This window comes from Phyllostomus discolor, chromosome 14 (assembly GCF_004126475.2).
Source record: "Phyllostomus discolor isolate MPI-MPIP mPhyDis1 chromosome 14, mPhyDis1.pri.v3, whole genome shotgun sequence".
Lineage (NCBI taxonomy): Eukaryota > Metazoa > Chordata > Mammalia > Chiroptera > Phyllostomidae > Phyllostomus > Phyllostomus discolor.
Window position 1 is genome coordinate 10,860,105 of NC_040916.2, and position 20,986 is coordinate 10,881,090.

At 39.2% G+C, this 20,986-nt stretch overlaps 1 protein-coding gene across 3 annotated transcripts in view; it reads left to right on the forward strand.

The window, feature by feature from the left end:
* The first annotated feature begins 4,422 nt into the window (after positions 1–4,422).
* PPP2R5A (protein phosphatase 2 regulatory subunit B'alpha) overlaps positions 4,423–20,986 on the forward strand; it is a 67,345-nt gene continuing 50,781 nt past the window's right edge. Inside the window, exon 1 of one of the 3 annotated variants that reach the window (XM_036015273.1) lies at positions 4,423–5,315. In XM_036015273.1, coding sequence (XP_035871166.1) covers positions 5,132–5,315 — 184 coding nt within the window. In that variant the 5' untranslated portion in view covers positions 4,423–5,131. Of the gene's footprint in view, positions 5,316–7,400; positions 7,611–20,986 lie in introns of those variants that run through there. The other 2 variants (XM_028530585.2, XM_036015274.1) reach the window with 2 other exon arrangements.

The following is a 20,986-nucleotide window of genomic DNA, read 5'->3' on the forward strand; positions in this document are numbered from 1 at the left end:
ATACGGAGTATCCTCAAGAAATTAAAAATGGAACTCCCTTTCAACCCAGCAATTCCACTTCTGGGAATATATCCTAAGGATCCTGAAACACACATACAAAAAAACATATGCACCCCTAGGTTCATAGCAGCACTATTTACAATAGCCAAAATCTGGAAACAGCCCAAGTGCCCATCAGTAGATGAGTGGATAAAAAAAACCTGTGGTACATTTACACAATGGAATACTACACAGCAGTAAAAAGGAAGAGATTCTTACATTTTGCGACAGCATGGATGGACCTAGGGAATATCTTACTAAGTGAAATACGCCAGTCAGTGAAAGACAAATACCAAATGATCTCACTTATATGTGGAATATAATGAACACAATAAACTAACAAACAAAACAGAAACAGAGCATAGATACATGGAAAAGACTGACAGCTGCCGGAGGGGAGGAACGGGGAACAGGATGAAAGATGGTGAAGGGATTAACTAAAGATCATTTATACGCAACCCATGGACAATAATATGGAAATTGACTTAGGGAAGGGAGAGGGTCGGGCTGGGTGGAGGTGGGGAAAGGGAGAAAAAGTGGGAACAACTGTAATAACAAACAATAAAAAACTTTTTAGGCCCTGGCTGGTGTAGCTCAGTGGATTGAGCGCAGGCTGGGAACCAAAGTGTCCCAGGTTCGATTCCCAGCCAGGGTACATTCCTGGGTTGCAGGCCATAACTCCCAGCAACCGCACATGTCTCTCTCTCTCTCTCTCTCTCTCTCTCTCTCTCTCTCTCTCTCTCTCCGTCCCTTCCCTCCCTAAAAATAATAAATAAATAAAATCTTAAAAAAAAAACTTTTTAAAAATTTAAAAAATGTTGCTAAAATTCTTCCCCAAGAGGCCACTTCAGAAAGCCTAGACAGTTTTGTTGGTCCCAAGCCTAGCAGCAACTTGCTTCTTGTATCTGTTTTCTGTCTGTTCTAGTCAGTGTCTGTTTTCCAGCATCCATCATCTTAGCATATTTCAGTATGAATTTTAGCTTTAGTCTATTGGTTTGCTTCCTGCTGTTTCCCTTCTCATCTTATGTAAATTCTTTTTGTTATAAAAAATACTTCCCCTGACTTCTAGATATCTATAATCTATTTTTAATAACATCCAGATGACTAGAGAATAGTAGTTACAAACTTTTGTGTGCAGAAGAATGATATAGGGAGCTTCCTAAAAAATAGATTTCTCACTGCATTTCACATAAGCTCCGACTCTGTGTGTCTGGGGTCAGGCCCAGGAATCCGAATTTTCAATAACACCTCAGAGGATTCTGAAGCAGGCGATCCAATGACAACACTTCCAGAAATCTTGCCCTTGAGAACTAGATCACCTAGTTGAATATCTATCCCGTGCTCAGTAGGGGACACAGAGGTGTAAAACAGCTGAGCTCTTCCCCACTCGGTGTCCACCCCTTTCTGGGGAGAAAGAACATGGCGCCACCTCCAATGGAATGGGGTGAGCACACCCGCGAGTGCTTTAGAAAACAAACGCTACAGGAATCTGCAGAAGGGAGGCATCATCTCCGGCCAGATCATCGTGCATGGTTTCATCAAAAGACAGGGGTTGAGCTGAGGTTTGAAGAAAAGACAGGATTCAACAAGATAGGAGAAAAGCTGCTTATTTCAAGATGTTGGAACAGTAAAAACTGAGGGTGAAGGAAGTGCGACAATTACTTTTTAGGGGATCAGTCTATGTAATGATGTCTGAACTGAAAAAAAGAATTTGTGTAGGAACATGGTAGGACTTACGCCTGGCAGGACAGCTAGGAGTTAGATTGAGGAAAGTCTCGAATTTGGACTGTATTCTGTAGGTGCCGGCTGGTTCTTCAAATGTGACAATAAGGTAAAAGTGGTAGTTTTAAAAATTAACTTATATTTTAATTGCGGTAAGATTGCTCTCTAACATTATATAAATCTCAGGTGTGCAATATTGGAATTCAACATCTGTACATACTACATTGTGCTAACCACCAAAAGTCTAGTTTCCATCAGTCATCATACAACGGACCCCCTTTACCCTCACTTTAATCTCCCTCCCCTCTGGTAACCACTGATCTGTGGTCTGCCTCTACGTTTGTTTCTTATTTATTGTTTTTATATTCCACGTATGAGGAAGTCATCTGTATTTGTCTTTTTCTGTCTGGCTTATTTCATTTAGCATAATATTCTCAAGATCTATCCATGTTGTCACAAATGGCAGGATTTCACCTTTTATGGCTGTGTAGTATTCCATAGTATATAATACCACATCTTTATCCATTCATCCCTCAATGGACATTTAGGTTGGCTCCATATCTTGGCTATTGTAAGTAATACTACAAGGACCATGTATGTGCATGTATCTTTTCAAATTAGTGCTATCATATTATTCAGATAAACAACCAGAAGTAGAACAGCTGGATTATATGGTAGTTCTATTGTTAATTTTTGAGGCATTCCCATACTGTTTTCATAGTGGCTGTAGTAGTTCACATTCCTACCAACAGTACACAAGGGGTCCCTTTTCCCCACATCCTCTCCAGCACTTGTTTCTTGTCTTTTTGACAATAGCCATTCTAACAGGTGTGAAGTGATATGTCACTGTGGTTTTGATTTGCATTTCCCTAATAATGACAACACTGAACATCTTTTCATGTGCCTCTTGGCCATCTGTAAGTCCTCTTTGGAAAAATGAAAAGTGGCACTTTTAAAGACTGGCCTGGCAGTGAGGTTGAAAGCCCTGAACTATGTTTGGTGGTCAGTTGTGCAAATGGTGAAGAAGGCCTGGTCTGAACATTTGTGAAGGTGTCCATTCAACTTGGTCTGGAACTTTGAATGAGAAAGAGAAAGGTGTCAGAAATGCTGTTGAGGTCCCAACCTCCTTGACTGGAAGGACTGTGTACAATTTCACCACTCAGTGAATCTGAGGAAGGAAATATTTTAAGGTAGTAATTTGGTTCTAGATATAGAACCCAACTTCCTACCCAAATTTGGAACCTTCCATGCATACACATCAGGTAGTTTTGCTTAAATACGTGCAGCTATTTTAATTGGGTCGAAGGAAAAAGGTCTAGAGTTCCCGGAAAAGAATGAAGATTTGAGCACTCCAGTACAAAACTGACAAGTCAAAGGAAGACAAGATTATTCAGCTCACTTATTTACTTTTCTTTTCTAGGCTTAATAATTACCACTCCTACTCCGCAAGTGTTTAACCATTTTTACGTAAGTGACAAATTTTTCAGTTTTGTTTAGTACTTTCTGTAATTTGGGTAATAGTGTAGAGAACAGAACATGTTTCTCTGCTTCTCATATAACACTCACTTATTTTTTAGTAGGCATCATTATATGGAAAACACTGTACTAAAAACTAGACGGCCTGTCCCTGCCCTTAAGAAGTTTAAAATCTAGATGGAAACTCTAAAGAAGATATCCCAGTAAGAGTAAACAGCAAGCCCCAAATACACAAACCACTGATCAGCAAGGCCTTTGGCTGAAGCGGTGAAAATTAGCGGAGTACTAAATCGATGTAAGAAACCTCTTCTTGGAGGGTGTAGATTTGGAGAAATCTTTGAAATAGTAGATGCAAGATTGCCCAAGTCTGGCGCAAGCACAGTTGTCACAAACTGCGGTGGCTGAGCCTCTCAATTTACTCTGCAACTACCAATTACTCGGCTTGGGGCCAGTGAGCCTCCAAGGACCGCCCAGAGGTCCAGTACCTCCGATTGGACAAACTCACTTCCTAGCCTTCCCCCGGCTAACGAGCCCGTCAATCAAACCGGTCGTTCCCCACCCTACCCCTGCCCCGCCCCTTTTCAGTGACGCCACACGGGGCGCTTTTTCCCGCCCCAGCCCTCAGGCTCCCCACCAGTCGCTTCAGTTCCTCATTGGCCGGCAGAGAGGAGATGGAAGGGGAGGGGCATTCTGTTTTGCTCTCTAAACTACTCCCTCTACTTTCCTGGTCTTCTCATAAACTGTCAGGAAAGCAATAATCTCCTGGAGCTGTCGTACAAGCGTGAAAACATGCTCGCTGGTGGAGGGGCACTTCCCGTTCCAAGAAAATTCATTGCGCCGTTGTGACGCAAACGGCACTCCGCTCGCCGTCCTCACTTATGATTGGCTGTGACCAAAATCCGTCACACAACCACTCCCCATTCCTCTGCCTAAAGTCGCAGCTTGAGACTTGTTCCTGGAGGCTGCGCCCCGCCGCGTTACTGCCGCTTGGCTCTGCGATTGGCTGAGGGAGCTGGCATGCTTTCCCACCCACTACTCCCTCCGGAGTATCCCGAGGGGTTGACGGGACCCCACGGAAGTTGTCAATCTCCTTCCTCCCCACCCCACGCGAGGCCCCTCCCTCCGGGCCACACGCCCCGGCGCGCGCCCGCGCGCGCACTCACACACACACACACACACACACACACTCCTCTCTTTGCGCGTCCCCACCACCTTCTCAAGTTGTAGCGGAGGCTCGCGGGGGGTTCTGCGTGGGCGGCGGAAGGGCGCGTGGGGGAGGGGGCGCGGACCGCTCCGCTCTGTGAGGAGCGCGAGTGTGCGCGCTCAGAGCCCGGGCGGCGGGTCCCCGCCACGGGAGATGAAGGGACTGCACTGACAGGGAAGAGGGGGCACCGCGGCGGTGGCTTAGAAGGGACCTGCGATGGCAGCGCCTCGGCAGGAGGCTCCGGGGAGGGCGGGCTGCGCTGGCAGCGGCCACTGAGCTGCCGGCCGGCCGGCCACCGGGACCGAAGGGACGAGAGGCGCCCTCCGCGCCCGCACCCCTGCTCCCTCGCCTCAGTTGCCTAAACTTCAGGCTCCCGTCCACCCGCCCTCCGCGCCCGGAGTCAACAACTTCTTCGCCCTCCTCCGCCTCCGCCCTTGCCTCCGCCAGCCCCGGGAGCCCGTCGCGCGGCGGGGACCAGGAATCTCCGGCACTGAGATGCGGCCGTGAGGCGTTGGCGGGGGGCGAGGAGAAGCTCGGCGGCGCCGGGGAGCGGGAAGGCGGTGCGGCCGGGGGGACCGGGCGGAGGGGCGCGACCGCTCCGCGCCTCCCCCCGCGCGCCTCCTCCTCCTCCCGCCGCTGCCCGTTCCGTGCTAGCAGCAGCCAGAGCTGCCAAGCGGCAGGGCCGCGGAGATGTCGTCGTCGTCGCCGCCGCCGGCGGGGGCTGCTAGCGCCGCCATCTCGGCCTCGGAGAAAGTGGACGGCTTCACCCGGAAATCGGTGCGCAAGGCGCTGAGGCAGAAGCGCTCCCAGGGCTCGTCGCAGTTCCGCAGCCAGGGCAGCCAGGCGGAGCTGCACCCCCTGCCCCAGCTCAAAGGTAACCCCCCGGGCCGGGGGCGCCCGCAGAGCCATTTCCTTCTGGGGCTCCTGCTGCCCCGCGATGCTTCGGCGCCCTCCTCCCCCCCTTGAGTCCAACAGGTTTTTCGGATTCTCCCTGATTTCCCTGAACTCTTCCCAGCTGAGAGGAGGCCGGGAGCCCTCCCCACCTGGTGCTCGCTCACCTGCCCTGGTTACGGGGACTCTCCAAGTGCGTCCGGCGGGGTGGGGTGTTCTTTCCACCTCTCCGGGCTGTCCTTTCCCGGTCTGGCTTGAACAAGCTGGCTAACCTTCCGACCTTCACTTTCCCGAGACCCACCTCCTCTTTCCCGACCCTCTCAGCCTGTCCTTTACTTTCCCAATTAGAAGCCTCTGAACCCACCCTCTCCCCCACCCCCTCCCATTGATTGTCCCTAAGAGTCCTACAGTCCGGGAATCCTACTGCAGGCAACGGTTAAGAGTTACCCTGGCCTTTAGATGTATTTAGAAAGAAAAAGCCTAAAAATCTGACCTGTATAATGCCTTATTAGCTGGGTCGTTAGGTTTAAGTGTTATCGTGTGGCCCAAAGACTGAAAAGGCTTAAACTACTTGGAGAAGATTTACGCGGTGAATTTGGAGACGGATAAAGGAGTAGGTAGTGTTGCTTTGCATTGGAATGGGAACTTAGTTCGCGGAGCAGTGAGTGATCCCAGGGGCTGTGTCGGTCGGTTTGCACACTAATTCAAGGTGGTATCCGTGCTTACTGCCTTGCAGCAGAATTTGGCTCACTTACTTTTCCCATTAAGTTTAGAAAATTTTTAATAAATTGTTTCCTGGTGTTCTAGTTTAATCTTCGCGAATTATTACCTTTTGATTTTATTTTAATGTCTTTGGTTTTTTTTTTTTTTGAGATGGAAATCATCATGGAACAGGATGATAATACTCTTAGACATTTAAAATAATTTTTCGACGAAATAAAGCTAATAGAATCTAGATCGTCTGTTTTGCCAGGCCAGGAAACCAAAGGTTTATACTGAAATAGATAAATGTTAGCAGAGTTTTCAATCCATTTATCCTCTTCAAGCCAATCTGGTTCTAATTTGCCCAGGAATCCAGCCTTAGTTTGGCTACGAGTCTAAAGAAAACCCCAGATCAAATCACAGTTGACCTACATACAATAGCTGTGGAACCCCATTCAGACCTTACATGGCACTGCTTCTTGGGGTGCTTCTAAATCAAGAGCATCCCACAGCCAGAATCAAACTGGCTTTATAAAGAAGGTTTTATCTAAGGTATGTGTAGCCTACCTTACTGCATTTATCACTTGCTTTTGGGCATACAGAAATTGCTAAAATTTATGTATTTGTAGTCAATGGTAAACCACAATGGTAGGCATTACCAAGACTTTAATTCTTGAGTGATATCATAGCTATAAAAGAATATCACCTTACCTATTAGGATGTTGACTTACTGTTCATGGATTTTAAATCTTAAAACTTAATTACAACATCATAGTAACTTTTATATTACTGATTTTTCATCAAATTGTTGAATTATTTGACAGTTTAAAGGTTTTGTGCTAGCTTTTTTCTTTCATGTTTATTTTGCTTTTTAGTAAGATATAGTGGTTCGTTAATATTGTCCTTATTAATATAATATTTACTTTTACTTAATACAAATAATTGAATATTTAACATGGTTGATTCAAGTCAGGAGATGAAGCGTTAATACATTTTGTTTTTAAAAGCCTGACGAAAATGTGCAGTCAGAAATCATCTCAGTTATATGGTATATAGTTTTACAAGTTGAAGGTGTCATGGAATGTTTTATTTATAGTTTTTTGGTCACAAGTAGAGAAGTGGAACTTAAGATTAATTCTATATATTTTGCATGAAAATACAATGTGCAAATTTGATTGAGGAAAGTGAGACCTTTGCTTCAATGACCCCAATAGGAAAAACTACTTTTACTCTAGATGTCAAGCTTTGAAAAGTGGGAGTGGAGGTGGGGTGCTTATTTTGTTTTTGTTTTTTAAATTCAGTTGCTTCACTTGGTAGTTTGGCAGCGTACTTGATACCACAGCGTTGTGTGCTTTTTCTGCCAGTAGTAGTCTTTTCCCAATGTGGCCTTAACAAAAACCAGTGGAGAGAGAATTTTTCTTTCTACTCTGAAATGTAATCTTACTGTGGAGTGATTCAGATATCTGTGGGCATCCAAGATCTTTCAAGTGTTTTTACCAGCCTGCTTATGTTACACTTTGTCCGCATGGGTCTAAACTGGAAAGGTGCCTGCTATTTTCCTCAAAGCATACTATGAGTAAGAATTAACAAAATAACTCACCTTTTCCATCTACAAAAAGTTTATCTGTGCAAAAACATGTAGTAAGTGGGTTGCAGGTTTTTAATGAGAAATGTTCAGAGTAAATTCTGTTTCGCTAAAGAAAATATTTAATAAACTAGTCTTTTTAAAAGGATTTTTTATTATCTTTTTTAAAATTTAAATTTGCTGGTATAGGACTTAATTTTTCTACCTTAAATTTCTGGTAACCAACAGGTAACTTTAATTTTTTAAAAATCTGTTATTCACAGTAGGTAGTTTTTCAGCCCTTTTAACCTATTTTAAGTCTGACGGGTTGGTTTGGTAAAGTAGTAGGCACCTTACATTTATAGAATATGTAGCATTTACAAATTATTTTACACTTTAACAAAAATTTTAACTCATAACAAGTAAAATAATCCAAAGATGTATTAACTCCTCATTCCTGGTATTCCTTGCTTTTTCACACCTACTGAGGTTTCACACCTACTATTTTGTGACAATCCTCGGCTCAGTGTACTTTTACAAACACTGTATTTCATTGGGTCATCCCAGTAATGCCGTACAAGAGCACCATGACTCCCGTTTTGTCCATGAGAAAACTGAGGTTTATTTAGTTTCAGGCCTGTGATTATTTATCCAGATGGTGTTGCAACGAGCACACATACCCAGGTCAAATGATATCAGTATTTTTGCTGTTAACCTATTTTATGAACATTAGAAGCAGTATGGTAGAAAGTGTTGGATCACTGGGGTCAGTCCTGAGTCTCAGGCAAATTTTTAATCTTTCTGAGTTGTTTTCCTTATCTGTAAAATGGGGATAATACCTTCTATCTCCCCAGGATCGTGGGGATTAAGTGAAATAATGTAATTAAAGTGCCTAAAAATAGGCAAAGAATGTTAGCTTCCATTCTCTTTAATATTTGAAAATCCAGATTAAAAGTATTTTTTAAAATGAAGGGTTCACATAAATAGTAAACTTTCCTAGTGTACTTACAGTATGATTTCACTTATAATTACTTTTCAGATATGATTTCTGTGAAGTGAAGCTGTAACATCTTTCAGCATAAGTGTGGAAGTAGAAATAGCATAGAGTCAAACTCTTTAAAATATTGGAAGCTGTAGTTAGAAGGTATTACCAAGCAAAGAAATTGAGTTAACCAGTAGAAGCGTATAGATTTGCATTTCTCATAGGAGACAGCCAGAAAATAACAAAGAACTGAATGAAGCTGGTTTTGAGATTGAAGTCTCCTTCATATGAGGTGAAGAACTTCCAAGTATCACTCAGGTTCTTTGTTGGTAAATTCTTAGAAACTGGGTCCCACTGGAATTATGGAGGTCAGTAACAGTGGTGTCGATTTGAAGTGCCTTGCTTACCTGTAGGGAACAAATATTTTTTTTCCCCCTTGAGTTATGTGGTCTTTTAGGGTAACTGGAATAAGAACACTGACATGATCCAAAGTTTCATACCTATCATAACTTTTTTTGTCAGGGGAAAACACTACTAAGTAAACCTTTAAGGTGTATAAATCTTCTCAAAGTTAATACCATTCCATCAAAGTCCAAAATCCCTTTTTGTAATTGAGGTGGCACTAAACCAGAGTTGACATCAGAATATGCCAAGAAAAAGGTCTGTTCACAAAATATAACATTTTAGTCATTTTAGGACTATGTTCTTGAAGTAATATCCTATTTCTTCTCTAAGACTTATTTTAACTTCTCAAAACTTTTGGGGGATATAATTCTTAAAGAAATTGATATAATGTCCATTGCTAGTTTTAACATGAAGGAGAGACTTATTTGTCTAATTTAGAGTCTTTGGAATTGCTATTTAGGGTCAAATTTCTTTTCCCCCATTTTTATTGCATCTCCTTAGTTAAATTTTAGATTATTTTCAGAAATATCTAATTAAATAAAGTGATAATTCAGTAAAATGTATTTACTAAAATAGTGTGATCATTAAGATAAAGCACCACCAGTGAATAAATAGTGGACTCAGGTTGTCTTTCTGCATCATTGATGATTCACAGTTGCTTTGGGCTAATTGTTTAACCTCTTTGAACTTCAGTTTAATCATTTTTACTGGTAAAAATAACATTTTCCCTTGATAAAATGATAAAGGTGAATTAGTCCTTAATGAGTTATTGTCCCTCCTTGGATGACAAAGCTTTCTCAATGATTAATGCATTTGGGAAATAGATTTTTGTGATTTATTTTTTAATTTAATTTGTTAAATTTGTAAAATGTTGAGACTAGAGACTAGCTTACTTTTATTTTTTATGTGTTTGTCACTCTGGTTCTCAGTCCTAGCTATTCACTTGGAGAGCTTTAAAAAGTAGTTCTGCACCCTAGAGAGATTCTAAATTAATTGTTTTAAGGTAGGATGCAGGCATTTGTATTTTTAAAAGCTCCTGGGGTGATACTACTGTATAGCCATGGTTAAGAATCACTAGTTTAGCATTATCTGTCTATTGATTTAATTCATTAATTAAGACTTTGTCCTTTTCTCTCCAATATTCATGGTTCATTACCCAGCTTATTAACATTTCCTGCCCTGACTTCACCTCCTGCTCTTTACTTTCCACTCTTAACTTTGCTGCCCCCTGTGGCTGATCTGCTGCTTTCCTAAAGGGGATAGTGCTGTCCAAGATTCTGGAATTTTAGGTATGATGAAATGATTCTATTGGATTTTGCTGTAGTTATCCTAATTAAAACTCAACTGTTATCATTTGATACTAGGTAGTCAGTTTTTGTTTCCTTTGTGATTTTTGGAGCTGTGGCTGAGCTGTCAGGTATCTAATAAAAGTGAGAATGTGTGATAGAGGTTTGCCTCGTTTCAATCTCTTCATCCAGGGTAAAACTGCTGTTTGTTGTATGCTCAGATCATCGTTCTGCTTCTTGAAGAATTAGGAGTAGTATTACTACTGTATGTTGAATATCAGGTATTAAATGAACTATTCTTTAATTTAACTGTGTTTTGGGCATTCCTTGTATTTATTTAGCATTAAGCAATGTTTTTCTTCAGAGTGTTTTCACTACTATCATCTTAATCTTGACCACAACTTTTTATCCAAGGTAGGGCAGCAAGGACCTGGGGCCACTTACATCCCATCTATACCCCAGTTTTGTTTTTTGGCTTTTCTGCTAACCAGTTTGAATAATACCTGTATTTGCTGATGTGTTGTTTTGAATCCATGTTCACTTGTTAGTGTAGTTGTGTGCTCTCTCTCCAGAATAAGATGATACAATTTTTGTGAAAGAATTCATCTGTTTTTGCAGCCCATTCATTATGTTAAAGCACTGTATTCCGTGCATAATAAGTATGGTCATGTAGACAGAATCACTGTTTTCATAAAGGAATTACCTATTGGTTGTCTTCTGTTCCCCCATCCCCATACTTACTGATTGTGCTTCTATCAGTGATGTTCGATGCTATCTACCAGCAGATTGGTTCTCTTCTGTTTTGTTGTTTTAATATTAAAATATATATTTGTGCCTAAATGTGGTTGAAGATTTCAAAGGAAATAAATTTTGGGTTTTTAATACTATGATAGTAAATAGTAAATGTAGGTTTAAAACAAAGAACTGTTTGCTTTTGTATTTTGTACTTTGCAAATGACTGGTGTAAATGACATGTAACATTATTGATAGATTTCTTACTAGGAAAGGTATTGTGTAAAATTTGTGTGGAAAAGTAATTTCTAAATTTGAAGTACAATCTTGATTTGTAAGGATGTCCTTGAAGGAGATGAAAGGAGATTTTAAATATGTAATTTTAGTGTGTTATTATGTAACAGGAAACCTAAATGATTTGCTGAAAGAGTTTAATATGACAGCCTAGGCTTATGCAGAATAAACTCTACTTGTCTGAGCAAGATATTGACTAAAAAGCAGCTTCAAACCTATTTTTTATGGGTGTCTTTCTGAACTCTTCCCTAAAGGAATTTGTTTATATACGCTTTTGGAGTAAGTAATGAATTTTAGAAATCCTCCAATTCAATCAGACTTCCAGAAGAAACCAATTATGATTTTGGGGGGGTAGGGATAGTTTGCTGAAGATGATAGGCTCGTATGATAAAATTTAGAGAACCTACTTTTAACTTCAATCCTGAAGGCAAGGGATTTCTTGGGAACACACTCCTCCTACTGGAATGGTGATGTTAATTGCACCTACTATACCTTACTGTGATGTTATTTGTGGTTGAGCCTTCAAGTGTTGTGTGGAACCACAGAAGTCATTCAAGTTTAACCTCCATTGGGAATCAATTTCATTCTTATTCTAAATTAATAGCCACCTTGTCATTTTATCAATGGAGCTTTCTTTAAGGTAGGGAGGAAAGTATGGGGTTTTAAAGCTCTTAGGTACTCTCTCAGACTTTGCTCAATAAACAAACTGTATAGACAACAGCTGAAAAGATATTAAATGTGTGCAACAAGAACTGGTTTTTTCATCCTTACCTGAGGATATATTTATTGATTTCAGGGAGAGAGACAGGCATGGAGGGAGGGATCGATGGAGAGAGAGAAACATTGATGTGAAAGAGAAAAATCGGTTGCTTCCCATATGCACCCCAAAGGGGGATCAAACTCTCAACCTAGGTATGAGTATGTCCCCTGATGGGAATTGAACCCACAACCTTTTGGTGTATGGGATGACCCTCCAACCAACTGAGCCACCTGACCACAGTTGAAACCAGAACTTCTTTTTTTTAATTACGTATTTATTTTTAGAGAGGGAAGGGAGGGAGAGAGAGAGAGAGAGAGAGAGAGAGGGAGGGGGAGAGAGAGAGAGAGAGAGAGAGAAACATCAATGTGTGGTTGCTGGGGGTCATGGCCTGCAACCCAGGTATGTACCCTGACTGGGAATCAAACCTGCGACACTTTGGTTCGCAGCCCACGCTCAATCCACTGAGCTATGCCAGCCAGGGTGAAACCAGAACTTTTTAATGACTGGACCTAGAATTTATAGTTCAGGACTACCAAATCTTAAACATAGCTTCAAAGTTACACATTTTCTCTGATTGGTTTTGCCTTTATTTCATAATCATTGGTAAAGGTTATTCTCGAATTATAATTATTATCAGAAGTTGATGATTGGTTGAACTCATTGTTAATCTTCTTGCCTCTAAGTTGATAAAATGAAAACATGGGACAGTTTGTGTTATAAACTATAGTTTTGATTTAGCAAAACTGGTTTTTTAAAACATTTTCAGACAGATTTTTCTATAGATAAACATCTGTTGAAGTTATAAGCAAAATAATATGTAACTCCTATAAGTTCATGTTTCTGTTTTTTTTTTTAAAAACTTGCACTGCCATTTCTTCTTTTGGTTGGCCACAAGAAAAAGATTTTCTTTGCCTACTAGGAAACAGGATACACACTTTGCTTTCAAAATCTAGTGCAGAAACTTTGTCTTCTCTTTGGTGTCCATAGTGCATAGAACTTAGGTGAACCATTGTAGAGATTATAATTTAGTAAAGGGAGTAAAATGGTGAATATATTTTCTTTCGAAATTAAATATCTATAGGAGATTTGAGTTTGGTGGGGAATATAGACATGCAAGCAGGCAGTTTAAATTAGTGTGGTAAATGTTGTGATAAGAATAAGCAGTAAGAGGCTAGGGAATATGTGAGGGACCTTGCCCAGTTTTGCTACATGAGGAGAGAGATCAGGGAAGGCTTTCTGGAGGAAATGAAAGGTAAACTGAAATCTAAAAGACAGATTTGATCTAAGAGGTCCATCTAAAGGACAGTATGTTCAACCCCATACTGAGCACAGCTTGTTTTGGGAACTGCCAGCAGCCTTTGTGGCTGTGATAGAGACTATTATAATAGGAAACTGGCTAAGGAAGAGACTGGAGCAACAATTGGGAGCTAGGTCATAGTCTTGATACCATGTACTGCATTTATTCCTGATATTAGTAAGAAGACAGTATTGAGAAATGGAAGTGAGGAACATAAATTAGGATACTGGCACAGTAACCTACCCGAGAGGAAGGTGGCCTTGCCTAGGTGGGGATGGGATATCACAGGCAGGCCATGGTGAGAGGAAAGAATCTATGACAACACATTTCCAACCTGGGCAGCTAGAGGTATGATAGCAGTTTTACTGAAAGGGAAAAAGGAAGATCAGACTTGGGAGAAGATATGGTTCCTTGTTGGACAGGTTGAAGTGCCTGTGGGAAACTGAAGTGAAACTGTCTGGTAGGAACTTAGATACTTGGGTCTGGAGCTAAGTAGAAAGACCTGTGCTAGAGATCATCTAATTTCTTTAGATTGAAGGTAGCATTTGAAGCAATGCAAGTAGAAGCAACTGTCCACTGAAAACATGTAGAACGAGAGGAGGCCAAGGAATACTGTCATTTAGATGACGATCAAGGAAAAGGGGTAACCACCGTGCAAGAGAGACAGCTTGAGTGGAGGCAAAGGAGGACAGGAGAGAGTAGAGACAAGGCAGCTAAGGGAAAGGGGCTTTTTAAAAATGGGGCTAGGGCTAGTAACAGTGAGAAAAGCTGTTGACAAGTTAAATAAATAAGAACTGAAAAGTTTCCATGGGTTTGGTGGTCTTTAGGCAACATCGGTGACTTGAGAGGCATTTTAGAGAATTGATAGGCTTGAAATTCCTGTAAAGTGAGGAGTAAATGGAAATTATGAAAGCTAGTCAGTTAATATGGACATCTCTTTCAGGAAACTTGACAGTTTAAAAAAAATTCAGTCTAGCTGCAGTATGGAGAATGGATTGTAACAAAACAAGATTTTTACAAGTAGGACTGGTTATTTTAATAGGCTAGGTGAGACACAATGTGTCTTGGGCAAGGATAGTAGCAGTAGAGATGGAGAGAAAGAGATGTATTTGAGGTATATCATAGATAGGGCTTGTTAATGAATTGTTTTGGGGCGGGGGTGTGGAGAAGAAAAGGTAGGAGCCAAGGATGATTCCCAGGTGTTTTAGTTTGGACCACTGGGTAGAGAGTTCTGCCGCCAATCACTGAGAAGTCAAAAATTAGAGAAGGAACCAGTACAGAGGGAAAATCTGAAGTTGAATTTTGGAAATTTTAAGTTTGAGATGTCTTTTGGAAACCCAGGTATGAATGAATATCAAATAGACTTTTGGATGTGTGAGTCACAGAGTGCTCATTTGGTAATTTCTCTGACTCTCAACATTAATTATCAAATTTTCAAATATGTTTATTAGAAAATGTCTATAGTTTGGGATGCTGGCCACTTGGTCTTCTGGCCAAATTGGGGTTATGCATTCCCTATTTAGTGGAATGTCTGTGTATACCAGATGGTATATGTGTGAGGGGGATCACAAAATATGTTGAGACAAGTGTATGAGTAAGCTTAGAGTTACTTAATTGTTTGTTTTCTGCCTTTAGACTATAAGTACTCGAAGACCTGAGATCCATATTTTCCTCCACAGCATTTAAGTAGCCAGTGATTGGTTTTAATGTTTAATTGAATGAAGTAATTAAGCAGAAATTGAATTAATTTAAAAATACCATTTTCATTTTGTCATACTATAATGTACAGTCTGTAACTGAGTAATGTTCACACATAGACCAAAACTTAGCATTTTGGTGATGAAGAAACCAAAACAGTTAGGTTATATTTTTGTGCAGGTCATTCATAGCTCAATATCTTCTGGGTTATTGATTCTTCTTCTGTAACATGAAATTGCAGATGTGTATTGCTTGCACTAAAGCAAAACTGACACCATATTTTCTAACAGTGAAAAGGAGAAATATTGTAATTAAAAACCTTACCAAGGTACTGATTTCTTTTCAATCCTGGGCAAATAGGCGAATATTGAACGTAGGTTTTTCTAAGAAAGTTTAAAGCAGGAGAGCTTTATTAAATTCTCCTGATACAAAAATGCTTCATTGATCGTCTTTGGGTTTCTCTTTTAGCACTATTTCTCCCTTTTTAAATAATTTTATTGGAGAACATTTGTTTTATGAATGAGTACTGAGAAACAAGATAAAGTGAACTTTTAATCACTCAACATTTGTGTCAGAGCCAGGTTTATGATTTGGAGTAGCTATTCAGTTTAAGTTATAGTCCATAGTTAGAAGTTTTGAGGAATTATTATGGAAAAGAATTGATGAAACTGCTTATTTTTGCTTCTCTGTTGGAAATGATGGGTATGTTTTAGTCCACCTTTACCCAACCTATGCATATAGTTTTGGGAAACTTTTTAAAAAAAACTATGGCCATGTTTATTTAGCATTGCACTGTCATTCTGATCAGTATTTCCCAATTTGAGGAAGAAAAATAAATTGGGACAAGATGACTAAGACTTGGATATAAAAGCCAGTTGGGCTAATTCATCTATCACTTTACTGTATTCTCCTGCTAAAACATCTAGAAAAGCTGAAATTAGACAAGTCACCTCCTTAAGTATTTTTTAGTTTTCCACATACACTTGTGTTTCCAATGAATGATAACCATAGATTTAGGTTGTGAACCAGCCTAAATTTCAATCCAAAGTGGAAATAAAGTAGCAAATGTAACAGTGAAGTGCTTTTAAGGTAAGATGCATTTAATCTCAGTCATACTGTCTTCCTAGGAAAGTTCAGTCATTCATGTAGGAAAGGTAAAAATAACTCAGCTTTTGCTTAGCTACCAAATACGCAGGGACTTTACTGGTTTGGGTATTTCATATATTTTGATATTCTGTTTTTAATTTGGACCACTTGGGTGACCTTACACAAACCATATTTTGAGAACTGCTTTTTTTTTTTACGATCTAGAAAAGAAACTTTTCTTGTGGAATAGGAATTACTATTTTAGGATACAATACTTGCTGTGAGTCATGAGTGAGTCTCAGTTTTCATGGTTTTCTAAAATAAACTCATTTAAAGACTGCAACGAGAAATGCCATATTCTTAACTATCCTATTTCTTTTACAATGGCTTTATTATTCTTGTAGGAACTTAGTGAATTGCTATTAAAAACAAATCAAAAAAGTATCTTACTAAGAAAATAAAAACCCCCAGCTACAGGAAATTTTTCTTAAAATTTTGATCATCTTTCTGTATTTATCTATCACTATGATTATATAATGCATGCTGTTTTGTAAACTTACTGTTTTTACTTTAATAGAATATTATGAATAGCATATTTCTGAAAAAATGAATTCAGAATGTCTTCTGAATAAAGTTATTTCTGGAAATGATGAATCCATTCATTTTAAACCTTGATTATAAATATTCGTTATATTAAAAGGAGAGAAAATAATCTCTAGGAGTATATTTATTTTTATTTTAGGAAGGTTATACATGGATCTCCTAGAAAATTCATTTAAAGGAATGCATCATCTCAGAAATTATCACAATATTTTGTGTATAATTTCAGGGTTCTTGGATTCCCCACCACTACTACCATCTGTGGTCCAGTGGTATAGGGAAGTGGGGTGTTTGTAGACCTTTGGCCCTATTTTAGAGACATGAAAAACCTTGTTACAATATGTAATCATTTTCCTTAAGGTGGTAGCAAGTGTTTTGTAGGAGAAGCTCTAAGATGGAACCTTATCACAGCCATCAAAACTGAAAATAGCTATAGCCCTTCATTCCTTCTAATCTGAAAGATCTGTTTCATATTTTTTCACCAAAAGTCCCAAATGAGAAAGATGCTTCTAAAAACCTGTTTTATTTAATGAAGAGCAGGTTTTATATTCAAATTGAATGGATAAGCAGATGACACAAATGTCCCATTTATTTAACTGGGTTGGCTAAAAAGTCCATTAAGGTTTTTTCCATAGAATAAAAGACACATTTTTCATTTTCACCAATAACTTTATTGACTTGGAGTATATCGTTTTGAGTATATCGGGTATAATGTCAGTTGTTTTCTATTAATGTCTTGATTTGATCACTTTCAACTTCAACTGGTCTACCCGACAATAGAGCGTTGTCTAGCTAGACATCTCCAGCATGAAACTATGCAAGCCACTTTTGACACGTTCGAACAGTCACAGCACTTTCTCCATACATTGCACAAATGTTTGTTTTGCATTTCAGTTGTGTTTTTACCTTTCTTGAAATAATAAAGCCCCCTATACCAAAAATGTTGCTTATTTTCTTCCATCTTCACTATTAAAATGGCTACACAGAAATTCACCAATTTTAAGTTTTTTTTTAATGCACGCAGATATAGCTATCAGAGTACAGTCTAACAAAATTGTTTTGAATGAAGTTAAAGACAACTAAGCACTGCTAGAACCATGTTACAGAAAAAAACAAATGAACTTTTTAGGCCAACCCATAGTAGGAGACTTTGTTTTTCAGTATTCTGCTTCCTAACATGTCCCATTAGCTAATCTTCATTTCTTATTATTCATTTCTACCTTATCAAATATGGTTTTTAAATGAAAGATAACAGTTAATTTTTTGAAATAAAAATTGAACTGTATTTCAGTCTTTCTGTAGTGTAGTAATTATGGATATATTCACATGTGAATCATAATTGAATAAAGTATGGAAGTATTTACACTCTTAATAGTTTTAGATAGTCTTCTGGGGGTTGTCTTAAAACAATATACATTTATATATTAAACATGTAGGGTGTGTGTCCTCAAATTTCCTAAAATATGATGTCTACAGTTTTCCCCACAATATTCAATTGTAATGAAAACATAGATCCTTAACTAAGTCATATTTAGTTACAATGCTGTGAATCATTTGTTAATAAGTTTTCATTGTTACTTTATAATAGCTTGATCCTTTAAAGTTTCAAATAAAAGCTGATTTTAGACTCTTAGTTATTAATGTTCTAGGGGTATTGCCAAAAAAAGCTACATGTCCTATATTCTGTGCCAGTTTCTTAAATTAGAATCTTGGATTGCATCCTTAGCGTGTCACTGTAGTGGTATTGCTGGGTTGCTATGATACAGTGCTTGTTCTATAATTTGTAGCATGAATCCTATATGAGATCCTACTTAAGATTTCAAATATGTGAGCAGCAGTAATTGGAAATATGGTATCTTTTTCCTTTAAGGAAAATTATGCCTGTCAAATTGCTATTTCTGTTACAGATTATGATACCAGGTACTTCAGACTATTCTTAGATGTAAAGAAGAGGATTAATAATGAACAACTTGAAAATAATTTGGTTATCCCTAAGTTTAGTTTATTACATTGACTTTTACAAAAATGGGCAAGAAGAGAAAGGCTTTGTGATTATGACTGTGTTAAAATTTCAATTTCTGCTTGATATTTTAAGTCTTAAGATAAAAGTCAATATAGACTAGATTTTCTGGTAAGATGCATTTGAGATAGTACCAGCAAAACTGTGTTACAAGGAAAAACTCTATCTTTACTGAATTTATTTTTTTAAGTCAGTGAACTCTTAAAACTAACCCAACATAGCTGTATTGATAAAATATTACTTCTTTCTCATTTTTTGTGGTGGTTTGGGGGTTTTCACTTACACGTTCCATGAAAGTTTCTGACAAATTTAGTACTATACATTAGTATAGGCAGCATAGGACAAAATAAGGGTATTCTAGGCATGTGTTGTGTGCACATTTGAAGTTTATATTATTGGTTACTGGTATTTTATCTTTAGACTTTCACTGTCTTTCAGTAATGTTTTGGGTATTCCATATGAAACTATTTTATTTTTTTAAGTATATTTTATTGATTTAGCTATTACCACAGTTGTCCCATTTTTCCCTCCCCTTTATTCCCCTCTGCCTTGCACCCCCTCCTCCCACCAGCATTCCTCCCACTTAGTTTATATCCATGGGTCATATGTATAAGTTCTTTGGCTTCTCCATTTCCTATACTATTCTTAACCTCCCCCTGTCAATTCGTACCTACCTTTTATGCTTCTTATTCCCTGTACTTTTTTCCCCATTCTCTCCCTCCCCACTGGTAACCCTCCACGTAATTTACATTTCTGTGATTCTGTTTCTGTTCTAGTTGTTTGCTTAGTTCATTTTTGTTTCTGTTCTTTTTTAGGTTCAGTTGTTGATAGTTTTGAGTTTGTTGTCATTTTACTGTTCCTATTTTTGATCATCTTCTTTTTCTTAGGTAATTCCCTTTGACATTTCATATAATAAAAGCTTAGTGACGATGAACTCCTTTAACTTGACCTAATCAGGGAAGCACTTTATCTGCCCTTCCATTCTGAATGATAGCTTTGCTGGATAGAGTGATCTTGGATGTAGGTCCTTGCCTTTCATGACTTCAAATACTTCTTTCCAGCCCCTTCTTGCTTGTAAGGTTTCTTTTGAGAAGTCAGCTGATAGCCTTATGGGCACTCCTTTGTAGATAACTGCCCTTTTCTCTTGCTGCTTTTAGGATTCTCTCCTTATCTTTAATCTTGCCTAATGTAATTATGATGTGCCTTGGTTTGTACTTCCTTGGGTCTAAGTTCCTTTTTTTTATTCTAAGATTTTATTTATTTATTTTTAGAGAGGGAAGGGAGGGAGAAAGAGAGAGAGAGAGAAACATCAATGTGTGGTTGCTGGGGGCTGTGGCCTGCAACCCAGGCATGTGCCCTGACTGGGAATCGAACCTGCAACACTTTGGGGTCTAAGTTCTTTGGGACTCTCTGGGCTTCCTGGGCTTCCTGGAAGTCTATTTCCTTTGCCAAATTGGGGAAGTTCTCCTTCATTATTTTTTCAAATAAGTTTTCACTGTCTTGCTCGCTCTTTCTCTTCTCCTTCTGGCACCCCTATGATTTGGATGTTGGCACATTTAAAGTCATCCCATAGGTTCCTAAGACTCTCCTTGTTTTTGTAAAAATTCTTGTTTCTTCTTTCTGTTCTGTTTGAATGTTTATCTCTTCCATTTGTTCCAAATGTTGATTTGAATTCCAACTTCATCTCCTCCATTGCTAGTTCCCAGTAGATCTTCCTTTATTTCACTTAGTGTAACGTTCATTTCTTCCTGGGTCTTTTTTATTTTGTTGTTGTACCTAATGAGTTCTCTGAGCATCCAGATTATCAGTTTTGAACTCTGCATCTGATAGGTTGGCTATCTCCATTTTGTTTAGCTCTTTTTCTTGGGTTTTGTTCTGTTCTTTCATTTGGACAGTGTTTCTCCACCTCAATTTGGCAGCCTCCCTGTGTTTGTTTCTGTGTATTAGGTAGAACTACTTTTACTTCCTGAGTAGCATGGCCTATGTAGAAAAGGCACCTGTAAATTGTGTGGGGAGGAGCAACCTGCTTCATCGCTTTGTGGCTGTGTGTGTGTGTTGAGGGGGGCAGGCTCAGAGATGGGTCTGTGCCACTGCCTGGCTTCTGGAGGCCTGAGGGGCACTTGCCCCACTTCTAGTCACCTCACCCATCTCCCCTGCATCTGCTGCTGTGGGGTTTGCATTTAAGCCCATACAGGCCCTTTAAGCAGTGAAACAAGTTTCTTCTGCTG